The following is an 18,006-nucleotide window of genomic DNA, read 5'->3' on the forward strand; positions in this document are numbered from 1 at the left end:
TAGGGCCTCATCTATTGTGTACTTTCATTGTGGCAATTGATACTGTAACTATAGGAGAGTGCTGTACCATCTACTCACTTTTGATACTAAAGTCTTTATTTTTGTTTAAAACTAACAAACATGTTATACATACCTGCTCTGTGCAGTGATTTTGCACAGAGCAGGCTGGATCCTAATTTTATCAAGTCCCTCGCTGGCACTTCTGGCCCCTTCCTCCTGTCGCATGCCCCCACAGCAAGCAGCTTGCTGTGGGGGCACCTGAGCGGAGCCACTGCTGTGTGTCCATTCAGACAGGGAGTCGTGGCTTGGCCCCACCCCCCTCCCCTTATTGGCCAATGGTGCCCGCTGTGTGTCTCAGCCAATCAGGAGGGAGAGTCCTTAACAGCCATGTCTCTCACGCCACATCGCTGGATCGAGATGGGGCTCAGGTAAGTATTAGAGGGCTGCTGCACACTGAAGGTTTTTTTATCTTAATGCATTAAGATAAAAAAAAAAAAAAAAAAAAAAAAAAAAAAACCTTCTGACTTTTCAACCACTTTAAAGCTTGCCGATAGTCTCTGCATGGCTGGAAAAAGGTTGCTCATTAGGAGGAAAGCAACAATTATTCCCACTGTTTGCCAAGTGACAAAACCAGTTCATCACTGTTAAAGTGTAAAACAATATTTTAGACCATAATTCTGGAACCACTTTAGAAAAAAAGCCAATGGAGGCACAGCTTACATCATCTCTGAAAAATAGAGTTTGAGCTTTAATGGCTATTAAACAAGGGGTCATATACATTAAATATATTAAATAAAATGGAGGAACCATTGATAATATTACATTTCTACTGCTCCGTGATATCATGTACAGCTAAAAATGTTAAAATACATAACTAGTAGTATCGTTAACAAGCCAGAAGACATAGCTGAGAATAGAAAACAAATGACACCACTTCATCCTCTGTGTCCTAAAAACTTGGGTCTAACTGACACACTGCTGCAAACATGTAGTGATGTTCGGGAGTGACAACGGCTGTTCCGTGGAAACCACAAGTACTGGAAATACGGGTATTGATTTCGTAAAAGTATAGAACAGGAAAACAAAAAGGAACATTAAAAATTGGCTTAACATTCTTCAGGGTACAAGATTTAAAAGTATTTGCATGGTAAATAAAAAAGGCTTTAACATATCTGCTGATAATTTAAAAACTGCCTTAAACTGCTAAACATCGACCAGTCTTATTGGTTTAATGGTTTGTCAGCCATCTTGTCCTAGCAGTGAAAGGGTAATGTGATGATCCCCTACAAAACTATATCAAATATTAAAACCATTCCCCAAGAAAATATAATTTATCCAAAAGGGAGAATGGAGAAGAGGGAAAGAGTCATTCCAACTACCCCAAAAACCGTATTTGTGTGCAGCAAAAGTTAAAACATTGATAGTATTATATATATATATTTATGAATATAAAATCTAAAAATGCCCTTCTCTGTTAAATCTATTCCATAAAGGGAAACAAAGCTGAAGGCAGATATTAAATATAGCACAAAAAATATTGTTCCAAATTCTATTACCCCTTATCGTGCAAAAGGGAAGGTTTAACCTTTGCCACGCACCATGCACTTGGGGAGGGAGCCAGTATCGCTTGCAGACAAGAGGAGTGTCAGAATAATGCAGCATGTAGCTCGGTCTCCAAAACATGGAGTCTCTGAACAGAGGACACTTGAAAATTCCTTTGTTGGCATGTCCACGACATCCTTTCACTTCCAGAACTGAATTTGAATGTACTGTGCATTCCCTTGCAGGTGTTGACCTTCCACAGTTCTGTACACAGAAGAATCCTGTTCAGTGAGTGCGGGATCAGTTTGTGGTATTGTTTAGATGAGTTTAGCTTTCACAAAAGACTGGCCAAGCTGGTAGTAGGTCCATTCTGAGCCTGAAATTGTACAGGTGGTGATCCATCTGTCCACTGAAAGAAATAAAATGAATAAACACTGAATAACCTCAGATCAATCATTCTGACTAAAAGATTACTTCGGCGTAGATCAAAATTTTTTGACCAAGACAAAATTAACTGTAAACATAAAAAAAATAAAAAAAAGATGCCAAAAGCCTGAGACTTCCTCTGTCTTGATCAGCTGGAGGGGAGAATCATGTAAATCCAACACATGCATACGCAATTCCTTCTGACACCAAGATGTTGCATGCGCAGCTCTGTTTACATTTTAAAGATTGCAAAAAGGCAAGCAAAAAGACATAACAAGCTTTCCATTTAAATGAGCTTCAATACACTTAAACAAGGTGTCCCCTAGAGCTGCACGATTCTGGAAAAAGTGAGAATCACAATTTTTTTTGCTTAGAATAAAGATCACGATTCTCAGTGTAACATCATCTTTCACATTGTACAAAGATATATGGCTAACTTTGCAGTTTATTTTATTTATTAACGACAACCATTTTATTCTCTAGGGTCTCTGCTTAAAAAAACATTTTTTACTCTGTTATATTGCAGCCATTTGCTAAAGTTATTTACGTTAATTTTTTTTCCTCATTAATGTACACACAGCACCCCATATTGACAGAAAAACACAGAATTGTTGACATTTTTGCAGATTTATTAAAAAAGAAAAACTGAAATATCACATGGTCCTAAGTATTCAGACCCTTTGCTGTGATATTTAACTCAGGTGCTGTCCATTTCTTGTGATAATCCTTTAGATGGTTCTACACCTTCATTTGAGTCCAGCTGTGTTTGATTATACTGATTGGACTTGATTAGGAAAGCCACACACCTGTCTATATAAGACCTTACAGCTCACAGTGCATGTCAGAGCAAATGAGAATCATGAGGTCAAAGGAACTGCCTGAAGAGCTCAGAGACAGAATTATGGCAAGGCACAGATCTGGCCAAGGTTACAAAAATATTTCTGCTGCACTTAAGGTTCCTAAGAGCACAGTGGCCTCCATAATCCTTAAATGGAATACGTTTGGGATGACCAGAACCCTTCCTAGAGCTGGCCGTCTGGCCAAACAGAGCTATCGGGGGAGAAGAGCCTTGGTGAGAGAGAGGTAAAGAAGAACCCAAAGATCACTGTGGCTGAGCTCCAGAGATGCAGTCGGGAGATGGGAGAAAGTTGTAGAAAGTCAACCATCACTGCAGCCCTCCTCCAGTCGGGGCTTTATGGCAGAGTGGCCCAACGGAAGCCTCTACTCAGTGCAAGACACATGAAAGCCTGCATGGGAGTTTGCTAAAAAAACACCTGAAGGTCTCCAAGATGGTGAGAAATGAGACCAAGCTAGAACTTTTTGGCCTTAATTCTAAGCGGTATGTGTGGAGAAAACCAGGCACTGCTCATCACCTGTCCAATACAGTCCCAACAGTGAAGCATGGTGGTGGCAGCATCATGCTGTTGGGGTGTCTTTCAGCTGCAGGGACAGGACGACTGGTTACAATCGAGGGAAAGATGAATGCGGCCAAGTACAGGGATATCCTGGACTAAAACCTACTCCAGAGTGCTCAGGACCTCAGACTTGTCCGAAGGTTTACCTTCCAACAAGACAATGACCCTAAGCACACAGCTAAAATAACAAAGGAGTGGCTTCACAACAACTCCTTGACTGTTCTTGAATGGCCCAGCCAGATCCCTGACTTAAACCCAATTGGACATCTCTGGAGAGACCTAAAAATGGCTGTCCACCAACGTTTACCATCCAACCTGACAGAACTGGAGAGGATCTGCAAGGAGGAATGGCAGAGGATCCCCAAATCCAGGTGTGAAAAGCGTGTTGCATCTGTCCCAAAAAGACTCATGGCTTTATTAGATCAAAAGGGTGCTTCTACTAAATACTGAGCAAAGGGTCTGAATACTTAAGGCCAAGTGATTTCAGTTTTTTTTTTTTAATAAATCTGCAAAAATGTCAACAATTCTGTGTTTTTCTGTCAATATGGGGTGCTGTGTGTACATGATTTTAGCAAATGGCTGCAATATAACAAAGTGAAAAATGTAAGGGGGTCTGAAAACTTTCCCTCCCCCCACCAAATAGATAGAGATGAATAGAGATATATAATATATATATATATCTCGATATAGATATCTATATCAAGAATTACCGATTTTAACTTTTAAGCAACAAGTGTCAGAAAAAGGCCTGGTCTTTGAGTAGTTAAACTGACCTCATTTGTAGACCGGAGTTCATCCCTTTGATCTCAAAGAACCAGATGATACATTGTTTATAGTTATCTCAGTGCTGAGAAATATTGATTTTTTTTTTGACAGCTTTGAGCGAGTAGAGAACAGCTCTCCACAGTTTACATGACTTAAGATTTTGTTTCCAGGGATACAAGCAACTAACACTAACCGTTGTGAGATTGTGTTCTGGAAGACTACATGCTTCTATATGATCCTGGAGCAATTGCTGAGAGAAGTTTTGGTGCATCTGTGCTGCCTCATGGGCATCAATTGTGTTTCCACACGCCTTGTTCAGATCTGTGTGTGACAAAAAGAAACAGATACATTGGAAAAAACATTCGTGTAATTGTTACATAAGGTATTGTTGTTTGTTATTGGTCTGCTATAGTCAGATAGCGCAGATCACAGGCAATATTAGAGTGGCTCTGCACCTTGCGATCGCTGTGGTTGGTTCAGCTTGTGTTTACAAACATTCAACCCATTTGTAATGAGGAAGGGGAGGATTTACAAGTAGAAAGGGACAGGCAGCAGTGGATTCAGGGTGGTGGGTTTTAAAGTGCTACTGACCACCAATGACAAGGTGGTAGAGGGATTATTGCCACTACTTGGCTTCAGTGGGCAACTTTTAAAAAGACTAAGCACATCTTAACCACCAGCTTTCTTTTGTGAAAAAAACAAAACAAAAAAACATGTAGTGTCCACTTTCAAAAAAAAAAAAAAAAAAAAAAAAAAAAAAAGAAGAAGAAGGGTGTTCGGACTGACCTGGCAATTTTTTTTTTTTTTTTTTATGTTTTATAACATAGTAAGGCTTTTTTTTTAACATATAGTAAAGAAACACAGTGGTTATCAGATGCCACCAAAAGAAAGCTCTGCTTACCAAAATAGGATACAGAATTCGGTACAGCATTTCATGACCTAGTAATTGTCAGTCTATTATGACACTGAAAATGTCCTGGTACATAATTGGACATTGACTGAGAACTATTCATGTATTAAAAACGGACCTGTAAACTAAAATACATAAGCTTTACACAAATGAGACTAGCATTTGCACAGGTATAAATGTCTCTCCATTTTGGGCCAAATCCAGCCCGCCCGGCCATTTCATGTGGCCCTCCACCTCTCCTGCAGGTGTGGCTCCCCTCATGTCTGTCCCCACCTTATCTGAGCTGTTGGCTGCAGAGGACGACAGAAATCCTCTGCCAGACCTTAAACTTTGAGAGGCTTGTCTATGCACCCTTCTCAGCAGTTGGCAGCTGAGGATGACAGAGCAACTCCTACAGACCCTGCACTTCGCTTCCCAACTCCCTCCCAGCTTCTTCCTGGCAGCAGAACAAGGTAAGGGGGGTGCACTCTGATGTATGGGAGGGTGGGGGATTTTGACATCTGATGTAAAGGGGTAGGAGTGCTCTGGACATTAGGGATCGATCGGTAAGGCCGATTATTGCGGGTCAATGTCAGCATTTTTTCAAACATCAGTATCAGTCACAATCTAGACTGATATTACCGATATTGATCTCCATGGGCCGTGGCCATCTTTTTGGGGCCCAGAAGCCTGCAGACCCAGTGCGCAGCGGCGTGCTGGACACTCACACAATGCCTTTACGCCTTCGTGCACAGGTAAACATGCTGAAATGTTATGATTTTTGCACTATAATATTGTTCTACTTAACTGGGAGTATTGAAGAAAGTGTAGTGTCAGTGTGTCCTGTCCACAGTCTAGCTTTTTGCACTACTGTAGTGATTTAAATGTAATCTGTGCAATACACTAGTAATAGATATACTTTTTTCTATGTTATGGGAAGCCATTTATTATTTTTCAAGCACTTTATTTTTCCCAGTTGTTTGCTTTTAGACCTCGTTCATCACACCATGGTGCACTACAGAGATGTAAGTTTTGAAATCTGTGTGTGTTTTTCTCCCATCAGTTTTCATGTGAAGAACGAGCCCTTAATGTTTCATTTTAACAAACATTAACATGTTCAGTTTATACCAGATTTGTGCATAAAAATAAATAAATAAAAAAAATGGTGTTATTTTTGAAAAGTTTAAATGCACAAAATATCGGTATCGTATCAGCACCGAAAAACAATATCGGTGGATCCCTACTGGACATCTGCTTGTAATTATGAGTATATTATAGAATATACTATTCTATGCTAGTTGAAAAGGAGGGTCACGCACCACTGGTATCATGCACATACATTTTACTGGAGATTGCTCAGACTGAACACCATAGCATGTTCTTGATCTCAGAGCAGTCTCCAATAAAGTTTTTTGTGGCTACCACCAGCGGTGTGCGAACTTCCTTTTCAAACTTGCATCATCTACTACAGGAGTGCAAGTGGACTCTGTAATTGAATGCAGAGGCAATTATTTAATATGATAAAGAGTAGATACATTTATATAGTCTCAGATACAACCAGCCCATTGAGGGTGATCAAAATGCTGATGCAGCCCACAATGTAATTTTCATTTGACAGCCCCTGGTATAAAGTAACAGATATTTGTCACCGTGTTTACATGAGGTAAAACATAGGTAATAGAGACTACACTGCAGATCAAGGTTACCAAACTACAGTAGTCTGACACCAAGAGATTTCCTCACCAAGGGAGACATAAGGCATGCTTGTATCCTATTGTTCTGTCAGTCATTTTAAGCTGGTTTAAATAGGCTTCCTTGTGACTGTTTGCTGATCCCTCAATGGAATTAGTGGACAGTAAGCTGTAATGCTGGCCTTACACCTGAAGAAAACCTAAAAGTCACTCGTCTGACCAACTGATGGTGGCTTGAAGGGCTCCGATTTAGAACAGGTTTTTATTGGAGTCAATGTCTCGATTACTGTAGAACGACTGTTCTACTTCCGCATTAACTTTAACAAGTGCATGGGCATAAAACTAGTTATGATTTCTCTTTTCCGAAAGCGAACTTATTAGAAATGTGTTAGTTCCCATTATATTATAAGTTTTCCATCCCTGTCCTTTGATTTTTTTTTTTTTACTTGCTCTGGTTGAAACCAATTGTTGAATTTTCCCCTTTAGCTCATAAGTAATCGAATGAACGTTCTGAAAAATGACAATTTTCTAACAAGCTGCTACAGGTGCAAGGCCAGCTTAAGAATAAGCCCTAAAAACAATGGGGGAATTCCTAAAGCTTCTGTGACACTTTTCTGGTGTTAATCCCAATTGTTAAAGTATTGCGCAAAATTCATAAAGCATCTGCGACACTTTTAGCTCTGACAGTGACTCCTGCACAAAATTCAGGTAGTTAAAAAATGCACCACTTGATATTCTGGCGCATTGTATGTGCCAAATTCAAAATAAAATCATGAGAGTTCGTATTTTGTGAAAATGGAGCTAATTAAGACCAGCTTTCTTTTGGCGTACAGAGAGAAACTGGCACAGACAGATTTAACGAAAGCATATGATGTGCATTCTAAAAGTGGTGCAGCATGCATCGAATTCAACTAAAAGTTCTAGTCAAGTACATGAATTGGCGCATGCTGCATCACTTTTAGAACATATATGAAAGACCTTTGCAAAATTTGCTTGTGCCAGTCGCCATGAAATTCAGGCAATGTTTCTAGTTATGGTGCTGCTGAAAGGGACCGCATACATTTATGTACGCAGCAAGCAATCTCTAAAATTAGGCAGCAAAGCACTTAGCCATACTGTAGTCCCAATAAAATACCCCTTTAAACTTGTTATGAATTGAAGGCTGTTTTAAGGCTGTGTTCATACCTCTTAGCAGAGCTGAGGACCAGAGCTGCACAGACATATCTGGGATCTTGCTGGCCAGCTGCATGGCAGGGACAACCATATTGTTGCTCTCCTAATAGAAAAACAAAGGACAATGGAGAACAGAAAAAGAACCTTCGTATCAATTTTCATAAAAAAAAAAAAAAAACTTAATGCATTGCAACCTAAAAATAAGCTTGAAATGTATAGTAAAACTATAAAAAAGGTCCACATAACAGCAGATTCATACACCATTATACATGAATGCTTGAAAGCAATTGTGATACTCAAGGTTTATTGCGTTTTGGGCAGCGTGGTGTAGGGATAGAAGATCAGTCTTTTAAATGTTCTCTGTAACCCAATTAGGGAGATTTTCACTTATTGTCTTTGTTATACCACCAAAAAGACAGGTTCTCCCACACGATGTGAAACCTAATACTTTAGGCTGGTGATCTACTTTAAAATCTGAACTTGTCTGCAAGCTGAATCACATGCTGTTTTTTTTTTTTTTATCCATCCTAAGACTCCAAATTGCCAATTCCACATAAATACTGCAGTCATTACAAAGCCAAATAATGTTTTCAAAAGTTTTTTTTTCTTTTTACAGACCTCTTTATACTGTAGAACCATGTTTTTCAGCCTCGTTTACTCCTTTTAAACCAAATGTCAAGTACCTAGTGTGGCAAAGCTCATCTATCTTAACTATCCTGACTGTGCATAAATGTTTTCATAGTGACCATTAGGGCCCATATACACCCACACATTTTAATGCAGGTCAACACATTTACACAGGTTAGCCATTGTTTAAAATACTGCTAGTTCAGATCTACGTGAAGCAATGACCTGCATTGTCCAATTTTTGATGCATCAACACACTGTGACAATGACAGGACACAAAAAATGCACGATTGTTGATTTCACACAAAAACACACACAGAAAGGTGTGAATAAAAAGCCTTAATGTTTTGCATCACAGGTTACTTACTAGGATCATTTAAAAATAGGATTTAAACTGATGATTGCCTAGGAAAAGATTAACCCTGTATATCATGAGGTACTTTCTCAGGATGGGTTTTCTGATGACGACATTAGACTATGCTTGCATATTGTGTAACAACATAACCACTTGCAGTCTCCATTGAAAGCCTGTGTGACAGAGCATATGGGGAAAACGGAAGTCTTAGCTGCACACCAAAAAACTGTACTAGCAACATAGGTTCTAGTATGAAGAAGTTGCAGTGATCAATATGATGGGGTATCAGCTTCAAATAGATTGTATATCACAAGCACATCAAACACCCCTTAATCTGACTTTACAATAAAGTCTCCAGAAGAGACAATGCTCCACTTTTAGGAGCTACACGGGTTATCTGTTCGCCTAACAAAGATGTAGTGTTAGGCGTGGTGTGCTGATCATATGCAAACTAGGGACAGAGCACGGTTACCCGAATTATAGCATGGTAATAAAACCTATACAAGATTTTAGAGATTGGGTTTATATACACACTTTAATGAAAACTAAATGCACAGAAATGCATAAAAAATAAAATATATTCCTACCCTGTGATTCCCCAGCACATAGAAAATGTGACCAAGAAGCACCAAAGAACATGCCGTAAGTCGATTGAGATCTTCAGCATTTGACATCTTTAAAGTTTCACGCAAAAATCGTCTGCAATAGAAGTAAAAACAGATCTGAAATACTGATTCTGGGAAAGCTTTTTCCACAAAGAATAAATCACTGCTTTTAATCTGTAACGCACCCATAAAAAGTAAATCCTTCATCAGTTGTAAAATTAAAAAAAGGAAATCAAAGCATTTATATAGTATTCTTAAAAACTGATTCACCTGCCCCCAAATCCATACTTCCCCAGATTGTATAACACTGCACCCCAACTATTCACCCTTCTACAACCCCCATACTGATCCATGCTATTTAACACTGCACCCTGATTGTACAAGGGAGCACCCGTCATCCTCATGTATAACGCTGCATCCTTCCTCCCAACCTAGCTGCTTTCCAGTACTGGGAAGGCCCAATTTGTAGAACACTGCACTTTTGAATGTACTCTACTCCCTTCCTTTACTGGGGGACCTCACTCTTAAATACTGCTCCCCTTTACTGTGAACACTGCCTCATCTACTAGGAAACGTCATGCATAACCCTGCACCCCCTTACTGTACCCAGCCACATGCCCCCATTAGTACTGGGAGCCCTACTCAACTATAACCCCTTATGTACTTGGCCCCATCTCATTCTGCTCACTAGTAGTACTAAGAAGCACCACACTCTAACACTGCACCCATTTCTACTTACCCTGCCCCCACCTCATACTAGTTACTCTTGGTACTGGAGAGCCCCAATCTCTAGAACACTGCACCGCGCTGTAGTATACCCTGTCCTTACCAAAATACTAATCTTTAAAATACTGCACATAATATTTCTATACCTCCCCTTCTCTAATACTTTGTTGGGATGGAGAAGAAATTACATTTGTGGGTGGAGCAAGAAAGAATATGTTTGTCTACGGCCCAATCAATATTAAAAAGACAGCCCTGGGTGGGATGGAATACATCCTAATTAGCATTTAATCCCACCCAGACACCTACAGGAAGAGTCCCACCTCACAGATGACAGCATTATTCAAGAAGGAAACCCCTTCAATACAGAGCCTGTACTGAAAGTTAGCTGTGGTGCTGCTGGGCAGGATTATATGGACCACAATTCAATATCAATCCTGCTCAGTTAAATATGCTGATCAGTGTAAACAGGGAGAGTCCCACCCCTCAGATCCCACCCTCCCAGAGCCCAGCTATCTGTGAACTGATTTATAAGGTAAACACCTTCATAATAACCTCCCATAGCCTTTGCTCTGTAGTCTTTCAGTGGGGCTGTGATTCATTTACATGCATAATGCATCTGTTTTGGGGAGGAAAAGCTGAAGTTCTTTAACAGCAGCTACAAAACGCAGTTGTAGCAGTTGTATTTGCTGATTTCTTTTAATTAAAAAAACAAAACAACAGTAACATTTACCAGCCCAGGGATACAGCACTTTTTTCACCCAGGGCGGTTCTTTGCTGGTCCTCAGGTCCCTGGTGCCGTCATATTGACTGTAAGAAGCGGCTGTGACTCCCTGCAGCTTCACAGCCGGCTTCCCACTGCACATGCGAGCCGTGCTGCACTCTGAATGGTCCTGTAGCCTCCTGTTACATGCCCCAGGAGGTTGCAGGCAGTGAGGGGGCCAGGAAAACTGTGCAAAAGTGGGTACCTGTCAAAACTAGGTACCCACTGCCAGAAAAACAAAAAAACAAAACAAATAAACTATCATTTAAAACAAACCATAACCCTGTCCTTTTCCTTATATTGCTTACTTTGCTTCGTTATATCTGCCTTGGAAGAACGAGAATAATCCGCGGATGTAGAAGGCTGCAGCACGGAGGCAGTGTGAGCTGAAATAAAGTGTCAGCACAGTTGTTACACAATAAATAAAAAAACCCACACCATTTAGTCAAAAATATTGCAGTAATTTAATGCTACACAATTATAAAAATTATAAAATAATTTGTTATAATTTTTTTCCAGGTGAATAAAAAACAAAACTAAGATTGTGACTCTTATCACTAGCATGTCATGTACAATGTCTGCCTTAACCATTTATCCTTGAAAACCATAGCCATGTAGGGTTATATCAGAGAAGCCGTGTAAATTACTTAACCAAGTGTAACCCAACTATTATAACATTACAATTCACAAGAAAAACCACCATATATAATTATTCGCCACGTAGGGCAGTGGACAGCACACTAAGCACCATGACTCCGTGGGTCTCAGTCAGCTTTTCAGTGCTACAAACTGACTGTCAGCGACAGCAGCAGCTCAGCAGATATCATCGGATTGATATTTTTAATAGCTCTAGATGTAGGACTTGATAACATTTAAAAAAAAAAAAAAAGTTAAAAAAATGCAGAACACTACTCAGAGGAATTTACAAAGATAGAACATGGCAAGCAATCAGCTTCTAGTTTTCATTTTAAGGCTTAACAGCAGATTGGTTACTCTGCACAGCTGCTCCAGATTGTTTGCTCTAGTTTTATTTCATAACCCCCCTCCACCCTCCTCCCTCCACCTCAGTGTTGCATTGTTCGATATTATTGGTGATGAATCGCTTGTTTGCAATTGCTTGTACCTAGATTGATCACAAATTTCCACATGTATGGCCAACCTAATATAGATTGAAAGGTAGTCTTACCTTACAGGGAAATTATGGTCTGGGTTAATTCTTTCCAGTAGACTATAAAGCTTTAAGAGAGAAAGAGAATTTCCACAAATTACATGATGTAATGTTCTTCACCTATATGGGCAATTCAGCATACAGATATACATGTAGACATAACAGGTCGCATGTTGAAGAGTACCTAAAAGATGGCTATTATACACAATTCATAAAGTGCACTAGTTACGTGTTCCTGGTTATCATGAAGAACCTGTAGTATTTAAAGGAGGAGCTCTAGTCATATTTGTGTTTGTTAAACGTCAGCAGCTACAGTTTTTGTAACTGCTGATATTTAGGACTCATCTGTCCCAGGATCCAGTGATGTGCTCACCCAAGCCGTTCTTTCCATTGGTCTTCTGTCAAATGCATCTCAGCTATGGCCACCTGGCTATGACAGCTTGTGGCTTCACAGTTGTATGCGAGACGCAATGCACATTGCGAATAGTCCCACAGTCTTATGGGTCATGTGACATGTCCCAGAAGACTGCAGGGGGACTTTTTCGAGTGAAAGCAGGTACCTGTCACAACCAGGTACCCCCCCTCCCCAAAAAAAAGTGCCATTGAAAGAGGCGAGGGGGAGGAGACCTTAAAGCAGAACTTCCCCTTTTGGGTGAATCTCTGCTTTAAGTGTTTTCAGAAGGAGATCAGCAGTGCGTTCTCCAAACTTTTCATGACAGTTTGCTTTTAAACATAATTTCCCACTACTACACGTTTATTATTTCATGAACCCTATTGGGGATGTACTTCCTGCCTCCATTCAGATGGAAAAATGTAGATTTTACACAGCATCCCAACTTTTTTTTTTTTGGAATCGGGGTTGAACAGTGAGGAAAAAAAAAAGGATCTGGTCCCCTGCTGATTTTGTACATTTGCCCACTGACAAAGAAATGATCAGTCTATAATTTTGATGGTAGGTTTATTTTAACAGTGAGAGACAGAATAAAAATATATAGAAAAATGCATTTAAGAAAAAAAGTTATAAAATTGATTTTTATATTATATTCAGTGAAATAAGTATTTGATCCCCTATCAAATCAGCAAGATTTCTGGCTCCCAGGTGTCTTTCATACAGGTAACGAGCTGAGATTAGGAGCACTCCCTTAAAAGGGAGTGCTCCTAATCTCAGCTTGTTACCTGTATAAAAAAGGCACTTGTCCACAGAAGCAATCATTCAGATTCCAATCTCTCCACCATGGCCAAGACCAAAGAGCTGTTCAAGGATGTCAGGGCCAAGGTTGTAGATCTACATGACCATCGCCAAGCAAGCAGCTTGGGGAGAGGGTGACAACAGTTGGTACGACTATTTGCAAATGGAAGAAACAAAAAACAACTGTCAATCTCCCTCGGTCTGGGGCTCCATGCAAGATCTTACCTCGTGGCGTTTCAATGATCATGAGAATGGTGAGCAATCAGCCCAGAACTACATGGGAGAATCTTGTCCATGATCTCAAGGCAGCTGGGACCATAGTCCCCAAGAGAACAATTGGTAACGCACTACGCCGTGAAGGACTGAAATCCTGCAGCCTTAAAGTGGTTGTAAACTGCAAAAAACAAAGACCGGGTTCGCGCGCTCCAGCGCTGTGAATGGCCAGAGCTGCGATGACGTCGCTCCAGCACATGTGTAAGGGAGCCACCGGTCGCAGCACAGCAGCTGAAGAAACGGCACGTACGTGCCGTTTCTTCAGTGTACATGTGCCGATGACGTCAGCACATACGTATACAGCGAAAATCTCCTAAACTGTGCAAGTTTAAGAGAAATTCACTGTACCTACAGGCAAGCCTCATTATATGCCTACTTGTAGGCAAAAGTTGTTGTAAAGGGTTTACAACCACTTTAATGACTTGGAGAGGATCTGCAATGAGGAGTGGGACAAAATCCCTCCTGAGATGTGTGCAAATGAAACGTCTGACTTCCGATTGCCAACAAGGGTTTTGCCATCAAGGACTACGTCATGTTTTGCAAAGGGGTCAAATACTTATTTCACTCATTATAATGCAAAATAATTTATAACTTTTTTGAAATGGGAGGGGGAGGAGGGAGGAGGTAGGAGGAGAATTGTTCCTGAATAGGTAAACAGGTTCTATTGAAAGCCCACCCCTTTATTTTCACTTTCACCAATCTCCCCCACCCCCCTGCTTTATTTATTAGAACCCTCTAGCAATATTAGCTTCTTTCAACAATGGGGGAGCATGTAATGTTCACCCCTTTCCCCAGGATTCAGCACTCAGATCTGAAAAATCAATCCCCTGGCCAAACATTTTAATGGAGGGAAGCAGGTCATTAACCCTACACTACAACGTTGACCAAAATGAAGCTTATATAAGGGTTAGATCCAAGGTTCCAACAAACAAATGGATCAGGGAAAAGCTACAATATCAGTTTTGGGGGAAACGGCATCCACTTTTATGCAGACTTACATTCATGCGTCACATCAAACAATGGAACAGAGGTCATTTTGTATAAAATAAAAAAAAAAAAATAATACACAGTCCTTCATATAAAAATATCAAGTAACAATCTTTATAAACATCTATAAATACATATCTTTAATGGTAGAAAATGTGAAGAAATTTGTAATGTCATTCATGAGTTATGCAGCACACACAGACTACTGGCAGACTAACAAAGCAGCAATATTTATCTATGGAATTATCACAAGGAAGCCTGTTGTGCTAAGGAAAAAATATTTCCTAATGATTTTTGCTCCGTAGCACTGGTCTTATTTTATATTGTGTAAAAAAGAATGTAAAGAAATAGAAGACTATGTTATTAGTCCAATATGCCTCTGCTTGCAAAGTAAAGTGGGCATTTAGAACTATATTCAAAGTCATTAATGCCACAGCATCTTCTAGAATCAATACGTTGTTCATCTACCTCAAAGATCCTTTAAAATTATATATTATCCAGGAACTCTGACCTGGAATGAGTGCTATAAAGTTGTCTAGGGGCATAGGACATATTGTAAAACTTCTCCAGTGGAGTAATTTCTTGAGTTTGTGGCTGCAACATTTTCCACGTAAATACATGAGCTTAGATTGAACCTATTTCAGTTTTAAACTTTTAAAAGCATGAATCCTGTCTAAGGCCTCTTTCACACGGACTGTCCGTTCAGGTCCGCCTGTCAGTTTTTTAGGCGGACCTGAATGGACGCTCCATAGACCTCTATGGAGCGTCGGATGTCAGCGGTGACATGTCCGCTGACATCCGACCCTGCTCTGATCCGAAAAAGTGTAACGGAGGAAAAACCTACTTTTCCATCCGTTTTCGGATCGGATGACGACGGACTCTACGGTCCGTCATCACCCGATCCCCCATAGGGGAGAGCGGCGCTCTGACAGGTCATCTTCCTGCTCAGCGGGGATCGGCGGAGCGATCCCCGCTGAGCAAGCGGATGTTCACGGGGCGGATCATCACTGATGTGAAAGAGCCCTAATGCTGTTGTCACGCATTTATGTATTTGCCTGAAGTGTTTTAAATGAAAAGCAATAGAAATATATCAAACTGCATGCCAACGTATGCATTCAAATATAAAAAGAAAGTGTAGGTTTAACCACTTAAGGACCAACCTCGTTTTGGAATTTAGGTGTTTACATGTTTAAAACAGGTTTTTTTGCTAGAAAATTACTTAGAACCCCCAAACATTATATATTGTTTTTTTTTCTAACACCCTAGAGAATAAAATGGCGGTCATTGCAATACTTTTCACACCGTATTTGCGCAGCGGTCTTACAAGCGTGCTTTTTTTTGGAAAAAATTCACTTTTTTGAATAAAAAAAAAAAAAATAAACTGTAAAGTTAACCCAATTTTTTTTATATTGTGAAAGATAATATTACGCCGAGTAAATTGATACCCAACAAGTCACACTTCAAAATTGCGCCCGCTCGTGGAATGGCGTCAAACTTTTACCCTCAAAAATCTCCATAGGCGACGTTTAAAAAATTCTACAGGTTGCATGTTTTGCGTAAAAGTGGAGGTCTAGGGCTAGAATTATTGCTCTCGCTCTAACGATTTTCATATGCGGGCGCTACTCACGTGTGCGTTCGCTTCTGTGTGCGAGCTCGTTGGGACGGGGGGGTTTCTTTTAATTTATCTTTTAATTTTACATGATTTTATTTATTTTTACACTGTTTAAAAAAAAAAAATTTATGTCACTTTTATTCCTATTACAACGAATGTAAAACATCCCTTGTAATAGAAAAAAGCATGACAGGACCTCTTAAATATGAGATCTGGGGTCAAAAAGACCTCAGATCTCATATTTACACTAAAATGCAAATAAAAATAAAAAAAAAAGTAATTTAAAAAAAACGACATTGAAAAAAATGTGCCTTTAAGATGTATGGGCGCAAGTGACATTTTGATGTCGCTTCCGCCCAGCAGTGTCATGGAGCCAGTGGGCAGCATCTTAGCCTCACTCATCTCCAGGCACAGTAGGGAGACAGACGCGATCGCCTCCGCCGCTACTGACGGCTCTGGTAAGCGGCGGAAGGCACCGGATCGCGGCGGCCCCTCCCCCGCCACCGATAAAAGTGATCTTGCGGCGAATCCACCGCAGAGACCACTGTTATCTGAAAGCCGACCGTCGCACGAAAACGGGGATACCAGGGTTATGGCAGCTAGCTGCTGCCATAACAACAATATCCGCCGCCAAACTTTGGACGTACATCGGCATGCGGCAAGTGGTTAAAGTGGAAGGCCAGTCAAAAATGAAAAAAATATCTATTAATTATATGTAAAATATCTTTTTACATAGAGAACTGTGATGGCCACTCTGTGCTTGGTGTGGCACATGCCCAGCTGAGGGAGTTGTGTTAGTAATGAGGTTAAGGCTCCGTTTCCTCTAGTGCAACTTGTGATGTGACTTTGGACATAGTCGCATGACAAGTCACAGCCCATTGATTTCAATGGCAAACGTTCCCATTTATGCGCCTTTGAAAAGGTGCCTGCACTACTTTGATGCAATTTTTGATACAGCTTTGATCGAGTGTAAAGTTAGATCAACGCTGGACTCAAAGTCACACTCTAAAAACGCACAGCTTTGGAGTCGCACTAGTGGAAACGGAGCCTAAGGCTAGAGTGTGACTTTGGAGTGTCACTGATTCAACTTTGAGTGCAGCTTTGATCCAACTTTACACTCTCTGGAACAACATTGCATCAAAAGTCGCATCAAAGATACCTTTTCAAAGTTGCTGATTTTCAAAATCGCATAGAATGCATGCCATAGAAATCAATAGGCTGTGACTTGTCATGCCACTATGCATCCAAAGTCACATGACAAGTCATACTAAGTCATACTAGTGGAAACGGAGTCTTAGTCTACGTTTCAACTATTGCGACCCCAAGGTTGTACGATTTAGAGTTCGACTTTAAATGCAGCTTTGATCTAACTTTACACTCTGGAGAGTCACATCAAAAGTCGCATCAAAGCATTGCAGGTACCTTTTCAAAGTCGCTGATTTACAAAGTTGCATAGAGGGAACGGGTGCCATTGAAATAAATAGGCTATGACTTGCCATGCAAATTTGTGTCCAAAGTCGCATGACAAGATGCACTAGTGGAAACAGAACCTTAGTGTGGTTGCCTGTACTGTGATCATTGGAGACTGAGCTGAGACCCCAGAGCACTTCCAGCTACACTGACAGTCCCCGCTGTGTGATCGGCCGGAGCCGCGATAAAGTCACTCTCACGCATGCGTGCAGTTGCCGCCAGTCAAGGCACGGGTACTGAAGAAATGGCTCGAGCAACTTTAATACATCTCATCTTTACACCACTGTGTATGCACTTCAGACAAATGTGCTCCACACCTGTGCACCTGGGTTT

At 40.5% G+C, this 18,006-nt stretch overlaps 1 protein-coding gene across 2 annotated transcripts in view; it reads right to left on the reverse strand.

Moving 5' to 3' along the window:
• Positions 1-716: 716 nt before the first annotated feature.
• The window catches only part of MAU2 (MAU2 sister chromatid cohesion factor), a 42,498-nt gene continuing 25,208 nt past the window's right edge, over positions 717-18,006 (reverse strand). For both annotated transcript variants that reach the window (XM_073592447.1, XM_073592436.1), the window contains exons 14-19: positions 12,161-12,210; positions 11,283-11,360; positions 9,471-9,582; positions 7,914-8,004; positions 4,342-4,469; positions 717-1,951 (exon numbers count right to left, since the gene is read on the reverse strand). In XM_073592447.1, coding sequence (XP_073448548.1) covers positions 1,877-1,951; positions 4,342-4,469; positions 7,914-8,004; positions 9,471-9,582; positions 11,283-11,360; positions 12,161-12,210 — 534 coding nt within the window. In that variant the 3' untranslated portion in view covers positions 717-1,876. The remainder of the gene's footprint in view (positions 1,952-4,341; positions 4,470-7,913; positions 8,005-9,470; positions 9,583-11,282; positions 11,361-12,160; positions 12,211-18,006) is intronic.

This window comes from Aquarana catesbeiana, linkage group LG01 (assembly GCF_042186555.1).
Source record: "Aquarana catesbeiana isolate 2022-GZ linkage group LG01, ASM4218655v1, whole genome shotgun sequence".
NCBI classification, from domain to species: domain Eukaryota; kingdom Metazoa; phylum Chordata; class Amphibia; order Anura; family Ranidae; genus Aquarana; species Aquarana catesbeiana.